Here is an 11,723-nt window from a genome sequence, read left to right on the forward strand (position 1 = left end):
GCAGGGGCGGCCTTGGGACGCTGGCTGTCTGTGACCTGCTGTGCCCACCCATGTGTCTTCTGTGCCCAAGCGTGGGGTGGGTTCGGGTGGGGCCATCTTGTCTGTCTGTCCATCCATCCATTCTCTGCAGCATTCCCTGTTTCCCTCTCCCACCTCGTTCACTTGCACTTCCATTTTTCCTACCCCCTCCCTTCTGCCTCAGGTCCCTCCCTCCTTTTTGGGGGGGACAGGGTCTCTCTCTGAGGTCCAGACTGGCCCCCAACTCTCAGCAATCCTTCTTTGTCAGCCTCCTGAGTGCTGGGGTCACAGGCATGCGCCACCACACCTGGCCTCCCTCCTTCCTCCTCCTCTTTTTTTTTTTTTTTTTTTTGGTACTGGGGTTTGAACTTGGGGCCTTGTACTTAGCAGGCAGGCACTTATGCCACTGAGCCATCTCCCTGACCCTGTTCCTCTTTTTGTGTGCTCCTTCCCTTCACCTGTCCTTCCTGCCTGTATTCCTCTGGCGGATGGTAGCGTTAGGGCTGTGCAGGCTCCAGGCTGTCCTGAGTACTCTGCGCACAGGACAATCCAGGGCCAGGGATGTGGCACAAGGAGCTCAGGAAGGCAGGGAGGGTCCAGGGCCTAGCCAGAACTGGTGGGCATGGACGGAATGTTGGAAAGGACATTTTGGGCGTGACTTGAAGGACAGAGGCAGCCTGACCATCATGGGCTACAGGGGGACAGCGAAGGCCACCTACCTCCGGGCTGGAGGTCATGGACCCTGGGGCAGGAAGAGCGGAGGTGTCTAGGACCTGAGGTGCCCATGAGGGACAGGCAGGGTGGTGACATTGGCTTCTGGGGTGCAGGGGTCCAAGGATGGGTGGCGAGGGAGGCAGAGAGAGGCTGGCAGCTGCAGGCAACTGTCACTTGCACTGTGAGGGGAGAGGTGGCCCTGCCTTCAGGGCACCCCCAGTGGTTGGGAAAGACTATCTGAGCCTCAGGGAGCTCCGGTTTGATGGGCTGTGATGGGCGAGACACAGCCCGCTGCTGCCCGCAGGGTCAAGGGGCGCAGCACCCCCTGGGCAACCTTCTGCGGCATCACACTGCCCTCTTCCCACAGACGAGCCCACTAGCCCCAGCATCGACCTCCAGGCCAAGCATGTCCCCGCCTCCGCCGTGGTCTCCAGCGCCATGAACTCGGCCCCGGTCCTGGGCACCAGCCCATCCTCGCCAACCTTCACCTTCGCCCTCAGCCGCCACTACTCCCAGGACTGCAGTGAGTGCTGCGCTGGCCCTGTTCCCTCCCCACTGTCCCCGCTCGACCCTCCCTGGCCTGGAGGGCCTGACACGGCCGCTTTGCAGGCAGCATCAAGGCCGGGCGCCGCTCATCCTACCTGCTGGCCGTCACCACCGAGCGCTCCAAGTCCTGCGACGACGGGCTCAACACTTTCCGGGATGAGGGCCGGGTGCTGCGGTGAGGACCGAGGGACGTGGGTGGACGTCCTCCTCGAGGTCCCCGGGCCACTGCCCTCACCTTGCTCCTTGCTTCCCAGGCGCCTGCCCAGCCGCGTGCCCAGCCTGCGGGTGCTGCGCAGCTTCTTCACGGATGGGGTGAGCAGTGGGCGTGGGTGGGGCCCAAGCTGCCCCCTAGACTCCTGCTCCGTTCTCTCCACACCCCTACGCCACCCTCGTGACCACCCCTGTACTGGCTGTGTCACCCCTTACCGTCCACACCTCCCACCCAAGGTTTTAGCTCCTTTCCAGCCTGCTCTCAGCATTTGACTCACGTTTTGTTACTGTTTTTGTTTGTCTTTTTGAGATAGGGTATCTCTGTATGGTTGAGGGTGGTCTTGAACTCACTATGAGACCCAGGCCAGCCTCAAACTTGCAGCGATCCTCCTGCTTCAGCCTCTTGAGTGCTGAGATCACAGGGTTGTGCCTCCACGCCCTGCCCTTGTTTTCACTTTCCCTGGGGTTCTTCGAGCCTGCTGTGAAATTTCTCACCCATCCCATCATTGCGGGGTCCCTGGGACCCATCCCTGCGTGTCCCTGGGGAGATGCTGCCCATGTGTGTGTGGTATCCGCCTGGGCAGCTGGCTGGAAGAGACAGGGATGGCGGGTGGCGACGCTGATGGAGGGGCTGGAGTTGCAGGCCGTGGGACCCAGAAGCAAAGGGTTGGGAGCGAGCCAAGGGCCTGGAGTGCTGGGCAAGAGTTCTACCGAGCAGCTGTGCCCAGCACTGCGACTGTTTCTTGTTTTCTTTCTTTTTTAAAAAAGATAAGGTCTCCCCACATACTCCCGCTGGCCTTGGCTCATGGCGAGCCTCTTGCCTCAGCAGCCCCAGTGCTGGAATTATAGGCTGGCCCCACTTGTCTAGAGTTGTTTGTTTTTGTAGTACTGAGAATTGAACACAGGGCTGGGGCCTTCAAACTGAGCTACACCCCAGCCACATTTGGCTTTTTTTTTTCTTTTTTTTTGAGGAGGGACAGAATCTTGCTAAATTCCTAAGATGCTCAGGCTGAGCTTGAACCTGTGATCCTCCTGCCTCAGCCTTGCAGAGCGCTGGAATGACAGCATGTGCCAGCCCGTCCATCTGCACTGTGTATGGGCTGGAAATCCATTTGGATCTCAGGCCCTCCCCGCCTGATTCCTGGACAGCATTGCCACCTGGCTCACCCTTTATCACTTCCTCAGTTGACTTAACTCTCCCTGGATGTGTGGCCCTGCCCCTAGAGTCTGTTGACACCGTTGCTTCCTCTGTGAACTCCTCATGGACAGGACTACCTACTCTGCTCCCTCGGTCTTTGTTGATGTTCCCACTTCCCCTGTTTACTTAACTCCTCGTGGATAAAGTTGTTTCCCGCTTCCTTAATTCCTTTCCGGCTGTAAAGTTAAAGCAGCCTGCAGATCGGCTTTGGGAGGCGTGTGTTGTCAACGCTTCTCCATCACATCTCACGATCGCTCAGAGAGGCCGGGCCAGGCCCTGAGGCTGCACAGCACTTGGGGGACGCCTCAGACATGCACCAGGCCTGCGAGGCTGTCCGTTGCCTATGGGAATCCTGGCGCGCTGATATGGCAGGAGCCATCCTGACCTGCCCTGTGCTGTCTCCTCGCAGTCCCTGGATAGCTGGGGCACCTCGGAGGACACTGATGCCCCTTCGAAGCGACACTCAACCTCGGACCTCTCTGACACGGCCTTTAGTGACATCAGGAGGGAAGGGTGGCTGTCATACAAGCAGGTCCTCACCAAGAAGGGGAAGGTAAGACGGCGGAAGGCCGAGGCGGCGGGGTGGAGGTCAGGCTTGGCAGTTGCTGCGTTCACCCTGAGTTGCTGGAGGCAGGGATAGGGTCAGATCTGGTTGCTGTGGGTTTTGAATCCCAGCAGCCTGTCCCCCAGTGAGCCACAGGTCACCCTAAAAATGGCTCTGGGGAGCAAGGTGGGGTTTGAGAAGCCAGCAGAGCCTGAGCCTCTCCAGGACCAGCAGCCCATAAGCCACTCAGGCTCGGTATCTCAGGGTGGCAGAGGCCCTGGCACCCTACTGAGGGTCACGGCCCTGGGGGGGACATAGAAAAGGCAGCCCTGGAGGGGAGAAGGCCCGGTGGTGGCACCGTGAGACCTGGGTGAGAGACAAGGGCACAGTGACTAGGGCTGCGGGGAGGGTGGGGCGCAGGCAGGACCCAGAGACATGGGGGCTGGGGTGCAAACTTAGCGATGTGTTGTGGGTGGGAGGAGCCAAGAGGAGTGGCTGTCCCCCACATTTGCCCGGAGTGGCCAGGGCCCTTGGGTGGCTCCAGCGCCACCTGCCTGTGACTCAGTCCCTGATCTGTGAGTGGAGCCCATGGTCATCTCTGCTCCTGACCTGGGTCAGGGGACGAAGGAAATGATGTGGTGGTGGGTGCATCCTGGTATGGACCCGCCATAGCAGGCAGGAGGCCCCGGATCAGCCTCAGCACCAGAAAGTTCCGAATAATACATTTTGTTTTGCATTTTAGGGAAAGGTCTAGAGGGTGTTCAGGGTCCCACTACTAGATGGCACTCATAGTGATCCGCCTGTGTACGACCTCCCAAGAGCTGGGATTACAGGTGCGTGCCACCATGCCCAGTCTCAGTTGCTGTCTCAGTGTACCCCGGGGATGGGGCCAGCATGGCAGCCTGGGGATTGAACCCCGGCCCCTGTGCCTGCTTGTAGGCTCTTTAATCCGCTGAGCTATTTGACTGGCCCTGAATAATACATAACACATAAGTAAACTGGTTCACCTGGCATGGTGCACACCTACAGTCCCAGCACTTGGGACACTGAGGTAGGAGGAGTGCCTGCCTTGAGTTCAAGGCCAGCCTGAAATGCAAAATGAGAACCTGCCTCAAGAAATAAACCTATAAATAAATAAATAAATAATTACACCAATGGGGTGATTGCACCCGTGTGGTGGTTCATGCCTGTAATCCCAGCCCTTGGGAGGTTGAGGCAGGAGAATCGCAGCAAGTTTGAGGCCAGCCTGCACTACAAGGCAAGACCCTGTCTCAAAAAAAAAGAGAAAAGAAAAGAAAAAGAAAAGAAAAGAAAAGAAAAATGGCTGGCCAAATAGCTCAGCGGATTAAGGCACCTGCTTAGGCAGATGCACCATGCTGGCCTTGCCCCTGGGGTGTGCTGAGATAGCAGTTGAGACCGGGCGTGGTGACACATGCCCGTAATCCCAGCTCTTTGGGAGGCTGAACACAGAAGAATCATTATGAGTCTGATCTACATAGTGAGACCCTGTAGACCTTTACTAAAATAAAGTAAAGCCTGGGCTACAAAGAGAGCTCAAGGCCAGCCTGAATTACACAGCAAGACCCTGTCTCAAAAAGACCAAAAATAAATAAATAAAATAAAATAAAATAAAATAAAATAAAATAAAATAAAATAAAATCTCTAGGGCACTTGCAAGGCCTAACGGGGTGTGAATGCTGTGCGTTGTTATTTTGTGGATGGAGGAGAACACAATCTGTCGGGGCAGATGCCATGTTTTTCCCAGAAGGCTTTGGCTCACTGTGGTCAAATGGTTGTCCGGGCCCCTGTGGAGGTGGTGGCCGACTATGGTTGACTTTCCCACCCTTCTCCCGGGGTCTGTGACATCATGTTAGCAAGCATCTGGTGTTGGCACCCATGAGCTTCTTGGGTCTGTGACCCAAGGACAGGGTCATCTACACCAATGGCTGCCGGGAGGCGGTCCAGGCAGAGAAAGCATGTGGGGCCCAGGATTTAGGGGGCACAGACTCAGGATGGGGTCCAGAGGCTTTGCAGGGTGGTGGGATTGGGGAGGAGGTGTTGGGCTGTGCCCCGAGGGCCTAGGAGCCCAAACCAGGAGAAGCAAGGAGGCTCGTGGCGGTTGGGGCAGTGGCAGGGGATGCTGGAGCTGGTGCCAGGAGTGCCCAGGCCAGAGGTGGGAGACACGGGGTTTGGGGCACAGACATCAGCAACATGCTGGGGGGCTGTAAAGGGGGTGCGAGGTGTGACGCAGGAGACAGGGTCGTGCTGTTGTCTGAGTGGCAGGGGGTCCTGGTCACAGTCACGGTGAGAGGCCAGAGAAAGGGGCTTTTGGAGAGAGGCTGGGGGAAGGTGGACCAGACCTGGGTGTTGACAGAGGAGAAGCCTGGCCTGGTGCTGCACACCTGCAATTCTAGCCCGCAGAGGTCAAGGCAGGAGGCTTGCCATGAGTGCCAGGCCAGCCTGATTCCATAGTGAGTTCAAGACTAGCCTGGACGACTTATTGGGACCCTGTCTCTAAAACAAACGGACAACAACAAACAGCAGAGTCACAGCCCCACTGTATAGCCCAAGACTAATTCCAGGGACTTAGGAGGCAGAGGCAGGAGGTTTCCAAGTTCAAACCCAGACAGTGCAATTGAGTGGACCCCTGTTTCACAATGAAAGAAAACTTGCAGCGCTGCAGATGCAAGGGTCAGTCGCCAGCACTAAGCAAAGCACAGGTGATGGAGGGCCAGCCAGGTCGGCTGCGCTGTGTGAAACAGGAAGCAGGAGTACGGGGACACAACTTTTGTTCAGGACAGAGTGAGCCACCTGCAGGGTCCCCTGGGCTCCGTCTCCAGCTTCAGGGCCTTGAGTGCTTCTGGAGGGAACAGGGGCTCCCATCCCTCGCTGACCCAAACCAGATGTTGTTGTCCCCTAGGTCAGGAGTTGGAATTAGGGTCCTTGAGTCTGTGACAGATGCTGCTCTTATGCGGGGTCCTGTCTGCCTACTGCTGTCACCTGTCCTTCAGAGTTGAGATGGGCAGGCAGAGATCAGGGAAGAAATGTGATGTGTTCCTGCCAGGTGCCCCCAGACTCAGTAGCAGGGGACACTAAGGCCCAGGCCAGTTTGGGGAGTCCAAGGCCATCGGCTTCTTCAGTCTCAGGGGAGCCCTGGCCGCTGCCTCACTGTCACTCTGCAGTCCCCCCTGGTGAAGAGCTTTCTTCTTTGCTTTTTTGAGACAGGGTCTTGCTAGGTAGTCCAGGCCAGCCTTGAACTCGCGGTGATCCTCCAGCCTCAGCCTCCCGCAAGCTGGGGCCCCAAGTATTTTCTTTTCTGGTACAGGGAATCTAACTTGGGACCTTGCATTTGCCAGGCAGGTGCTGTGCAGCTGAGCTATCTGCCCAGCTTTGTTTTGGGGTGGTTCTTGCTGGGCGGCAGAGGCTGGCCCGGAACTTGAGATCCCCTGTGAGATCCGGGTCTTGGCCTTCACACAGCTGAGCACCTGGCCTGTGTTGGGCTCCCCCAGGGAGAACTCTGATGTCGGGGCCCCCGACGCCAGCCCACAGGTCCAGTGACCTCTGTAGGGGTGCAGTCATCCTGCCTGATTCAGCCAGGATGCGGCCCTATGTTGCGGGCAACAAGGACCTTGTAGCTTGTGCCTCCGTGGGTGCCAGTGGCCCCACTCGCCCAGGGGCCAGGCTCCAGGGAGTGGGTGGACAGGCACCCTGCGTGGGAGCTGGAGAAGGACCTGGGCCTGGCTGGGCAGTGTGATGTGGCCAGTGTGTGTGTGTGTGTGTGTGTGTGTGTGTGTGTGTGTGTGTGTGTCTGTCTGTCTGTCTGTCTGTCTGTCTGTCTGTCTGCCTGCCTGCCTGTCTGTCTGTCTGTCTGTCGGTGAGGGCGGGGGTGGCACAGGCCCCTGGTGGGGTGGTGCGGTGCTGCAGGGATGCTGGACCCTCGGGCCTGCAGGGAAGAAGGAGACAGCTACAAGGTGGCGCAGGCCCACGCCTTTCGTTGGGCGTTGGGGACCGAGGCAAGAGGGTTGTTAAGGAGGAGCGGAGGGAGACCCCGCCTCAGGAACGCGCCCGGCCCGAGGCCCTAGCGGGGAGGTCGGGCCCGGGGAGGGCGTCCCGCCCCGCGTCCTTGCCTGCTCTCACGCTGCCTCTCCGTGTCGTGTCTCCGCAGAAGGCGGGCGGCGGCCTGCGCCAGTGGAAGCGGGTGTACGCCACGCTGCGGGCACGCTCGCTCTGCCTGAGCAAGGAGCGGCGGGAGCCCGGGCCGGCGGCGGCGGGGGCTGCGGCGGCCGGCGCAGGTGAGGAGGAGGCGGCGGCGCCCGTCTGCATCGGCTCCTGCCTGGTGGACATCTCCTACAGCGACACCAAGAGGAGGCACGTGTTCCGGCTGACCACCGCTGACTTCTGTGAATATCTCTTTCAGGCTGAGGACCGCGATGACATGCTGGGCTGGATCAGAGCAATCCGGGAGAACAGCAGGGCCGAGGGCGAGGTGAGCCGGGGTCCCCAGGCTGGGCGGGCAGGGCGGCGGGACGGCGACAGGGCGGCGCGGCGGGCGAGCCCGCACGTGGGCTGGGGCGCTGATGGCGTCCGCTTCCTCTCCGCAGGACCCCGGCTGTGCCAACCAAGCTCTGATCAGCAAGAAGCTTAACGATTACCGCAAAGTGAGGTGAGGCGAGGCCGGCAGCAGCCGCCGGGTGCGGGCGGGTCCGAGCTTGCCCCTGGGCCGGGGTCTGGGTATGGGGCTGCCTGTGACCCACACTGCTCTCCTCTCTTCCTCCACAGCCATGGCTCTGGGCCTAAAGCCGAGTCTTCCCCCAAAGTCTCTCGTGGCCTGGGGGGGCTCAAGTCCGAGTTCCTCAAGCAGAGTGCGGCGTGGGCCCTCAGGACCCAGGAGCAGCCTGCAGGGGGCAAGGGTAGGTGGCTGCAGGGACAGGGCGCAGCGCATGTGGCCTGGGAGGTCTTGGGCTGGGAGGGCCTGTAGCCTCATTCTCCAGTGACTCCCTTGTCCTTGGAGTCTGCAGGCATCCCTGGGTCCCCCGCCCTGGAGGAGCCTGGCCCTCTGTGCGCTTCTGGCTGTGTTACTTCGGCTGTAGCTGAGCGTGGCTCTCGCCTCCACCTCACAGTGTAGCCCTGGGCCCCGCAGCAGCCCTGGAGGGCCTGGAGCTGCTTTCTGTGGTGCAGGTGTCCCCACCTTGGGCTTCTGCTGGGGATGAAGTGCCACTGGTGGGGTCCCTGCTTTGTCCCATCCAAAGTGGCCACTCACCTGTCCCCTCTGCCCTTCCCACCCTAGATGACAATATGGCTGCCCCCAAAACCCCCTGGGGCATCAACATCATCAAGAAGAACAAGAAAGCCACACCAAGGGCCTTTGGAGTCCGGCTGGAGGAGTGCCAGCCTGCCACGGAGAACCAGGTGGGCTTCTGCTGTCCCTGGGTGGATGGGTGGGCGGGCAGGCAAGTGGGGAGACTGAGGCTCCCAGGCAGGAGCTTCAGGACCCAGCCCAAGCCCACCAGGGTGAGGACTGGAGGTGGCAGGCTCACTCTATCCCCCTCACACTCGCCTGCCTCTCCCCAGCATGTGCCCCTGATTGTGGCTGCCTGCTGTCGCGTCGTGGAGGCCCGGGGGCTGGAGTCCACTGGTATCTACCGCGTGCCAGGCAACAACGCCGTGGTGTCCAGCCTGCAGGAGCAGCTCAACCGCGGGCCCAGTGACATCAACCTGCAGGACGAGGTGGGTGTGGCCGAGTCTTGGCCACGGAATTCCACTTTGCTGATACAAGGCCAGCTCAGAACTGCTTTAGATGCTGGGATTTTTCTTTGCCGTGCTGAGGAGCAAACCCAGGGCCTCTGCACACCAGGGCCACCCTTCACAGTTGAGCTACAGTCCCGGCACTTGAGGTCTCTTCACAGCGTGTAAGCACACAGCCGCGGAGCCGTGCAGAGAGGGGCTCAGGCTGGGTCGGGAGAACAGGCAAGGCTTGGAGAAGGGTCAGGCAGTCTGGAAGGGGCCAGGCAGACAGCTTGGGGGCAAGCTGACAGCCCCACCTTAAGCATTTGTAGCTGGGAGCTCCCTTAGGCAGCACTGCAGTTGGAAGTCTGTGGCTGGGTGTGGTGGCGCATGCCTGTCATCCCAGCACTGGGGAGGCTGAGGCAGGAGAATCACTAATTTGAGCCAACCCCGGCACCCTAGTAGCCACATTCTGTCTGTCTCAAAATAAAATTTAAAAAAGGGTGGGGGGGCCGGGGAGATGGCTCACTGGAATAAGCGCTTCCCTGGCAAGCACAAGAACCTGAGTTCAATCCCCAGTTCCGCCAAAAAAAAAAAAAAAAGGGGGTGGGGATGGAGTCCTTTAGTTCCTAACCCCAGAAAGAAAACACAGTTTAGAGCAGGGCGAGCGGTTCTTAACTGGTGCTCCCAGAGGGGCCGTGGGCAGGGGGGAGCCCCTGCTCTGCTGAGGTACCTTGGGTTTTCACCTGTGGTTCTGTGTGACGGAAGAGGTTCTGATGAAAAGGAAGTTGCCTAGAGAGCTACGAACTTGGCGTCCTCCCGTGACAGTCGCTGGCTGTAGGCGCTGGGGAGAGGAGGCAGTGGGTGCAGGAGGGAGAGGTGGCGGGAGCGCGCTGAGATTGAGGGGCCTGTCCAGGAGGGCTGTCCATGCAGGGCATGGCATAGCCCAGCCCCAGGGGAGGTGAGGGTGGACACGTGTTTGGCCGGGGAGGACGACACTGGAAGTCACTAGCAGCACTCAGGTGGACAACAGAGAGCTGGGGTAGTGCCTGATGGCTGCCGTTGTGGGGGCCTAGGGTAGGGGCTCAGGCGCTGGGAGGCCCCAGACCTGGGGGCTTTGAGGGAGCTGCAGCCAGAGGGGAGAAGGGGTGGAGCCCTGGCAGAAGTGGGGTTGGAGTGAGCAGCTTTGGGGGGGGCAAAGGAAGCGTGGGTCAGAGTGCCCTGTTGAGTTGCGTCAGGATCTGGGGGAGGGACGGACATGTCCACGCAGGAGTCCCGTTGTGGGGTGCCAAGGTGAGCCGGGGTCCTGCGACCTTGATAAGCGAAGGTGTTGAGTCTAAGCCGCAGAGCCCCGGGATCCCTCCCCGAGGTGTGGGGTAATAGCGCCCTCTTGTGGCAGCAGCCACCCATTTTTGCGACAGGCTCCTCTGGACCTGCGGTTCTCTTTGGCACCAGGACAGTATGCTGGGCAGGGTTAGCCCCATCCCCGCCTCTGTGCCTGGCAGAAAAGTGCAGCCAGCGCCAGGGCACGGGTGACCAGACAACAGGCATGGTGGCTGCAGTGGCCGAGGCCGCCAGGTGGGAGGGCTGTGTGGGTGGTGCCTCCTGGGACGTGCCGGGCTGGGTCCTGACCGCGCTGTCTCTCCCCAGCGCTGGCAGGACCTCAACGTCATCAGCAGCCTGCTCAAGTCCTTCTTTCGGAAGCTGCCTGAACCTCTCTTCACCAACGGTGAGCTGGGGGCGGAAGTTGGGTAGGGGGACCCCAGCCCCACCCCACTCTGACGGCCTGGGATTGAACCCAGGACCTGTGCACTAAGCAGCACCCCCAGCCCTCATTTTTTAATTTAATTAATTGATTAATTACTTTTAAGATAGAGTCGTCCATATAGCTCAGGCTGGCCTCAAAGTCACAGCATTCCTCCTGCCTCGGCCTCCCTGAGATCTGAGTGCTGGGATCCCAGGCCTACACCCCCATGCCTGGCTCTGGCCACCTTTTAATTTGGTTATTGTTTTGTGGGGTTTTTTTTTTTTTTTTTTTTGGTGGAACTGGGGATTGAACTCAGGCTCTTGCACTTGCCAGGCAAGCACTTATCCTACTGAGCTCTCTCCCAAGCCCCTGGTTATTGGTTTTGTTTTGCTTTGTTTTTTTTAAACAAGATCTCACTATGTAGTCCAGGCTGGCCCTGAACTCACTACGTATCCTGGGCTGCCCTTAAACTCACAGCAATCTTCCTGCCTCAGCCTAGGATCTGGCATTTTGGGATATTTTTAAAACACAAATGCAGGGGGCCTGCCCCTTAGCTCAGTTCTTTAAGTGGCTGCTTCAACAAAGCAGTCAGGCTCAGGTTGCTGTGGTTCGATCCCCACAACTCAAGCCAGCCAAACCTGCCCTGAAGGCATTCGGAGCAAATAAATAAATAACGAAACACAAATGCACCCGAGAACCTTCGATAGTGCAGAGGGGAGCAGAGTGCACTGCAGAGGCCAAGTCTGCCTCTCATGCTGGTTCCCAGGGTGACCCCCACCAACACTGTCGCCATTGCCGCTCCCTCCATTGCTCCCTGGGGCAGAGGCTCAGAGGCAACGTGGCCTGCCGCAGGTCACATGGGCCCAGGGTGCTAGGCACGCTCCACGCAGGCCATGCTCAGGGCTCCTCCCTGAGTCTCCAGGCGGGGTGCTGGCCCCACCCCGGCCTGGCTAGGCCTGGCTAGGACTGGCTAACTCGAAGTCATGCTGGTGGGGCTTGTCTGAGGCCATCAGGCAATGACG

At 59.4% G+C, this 11,723-nt stretch overlaps 1 protein-coding gene across 1 annotated transcript in view; it reads left to right on the forward strand.

Annotated features, from left to right (window-relative positions):
• Arhgap23 (Rho GTPase activating protein 23) overlaps positions 1 to 11,723 on the forward strand; it is a 60,721-nt gene that overhangs the window by 28,181 nt on the left and 20,817 nt on the right. The window contains exons 8-17 of the mRNA XM_023718127.1: positions 1,100 to 1,255; positions 1,342 to 1,453; positions 1,533 to 1,590; positions 3,096 to 3,239; positions 7,396 to 7,716; positions 7,832 to 7,893; positions 8,010 to 8,140; positions 8,518 to 8,639; positions 8,802 to 8,957; positions 10,605 to 10,683. Coding sequence (XP_023573895.1) covers positions 1,100 to 1,255; positions 1,342 to 1,453; positions 1,533 to 1,590; positions 3,096 to 3,239; positions 7,396 to 7,716; positions 7,832 to 7,893; positions 8,010 to 8,140; positions 8,518 to 8,639; positions 8,802 to 8,957; positions 10,605 to 10,683 — 1,341 coding nt within the window. The remainder of the gene's footprint in view (positions 1 to 1,099; positions 1,256 to 1,341; positions 1,454 to 1,532; positions 1,591 to 3,095; positions 3,240 to 7,395; positions 7,717 to 7,831; positions 7,894 to 8,009; positions 8,141 to 8,517; positions 8,640 to 8,801; positions 8,958 to 10,604; positions 10,684 to 11,723) is intronic.

Source organism: Octodon degus, unplaced genomic scaffold, assembly GCF_000260255.1.
Source record: "Octodon degus isolate 3935 unplaced genomic scaffold, OctDeg1.0 scaffold00056, whole genome shotgun sequence".
NCBI classification, from domain to species: domain Eukaryota; kingdom Metazoa; phylum Chordata; class Mammalia; order Rodentia; family Octodontidae; genus Octodon; species Octodon degus.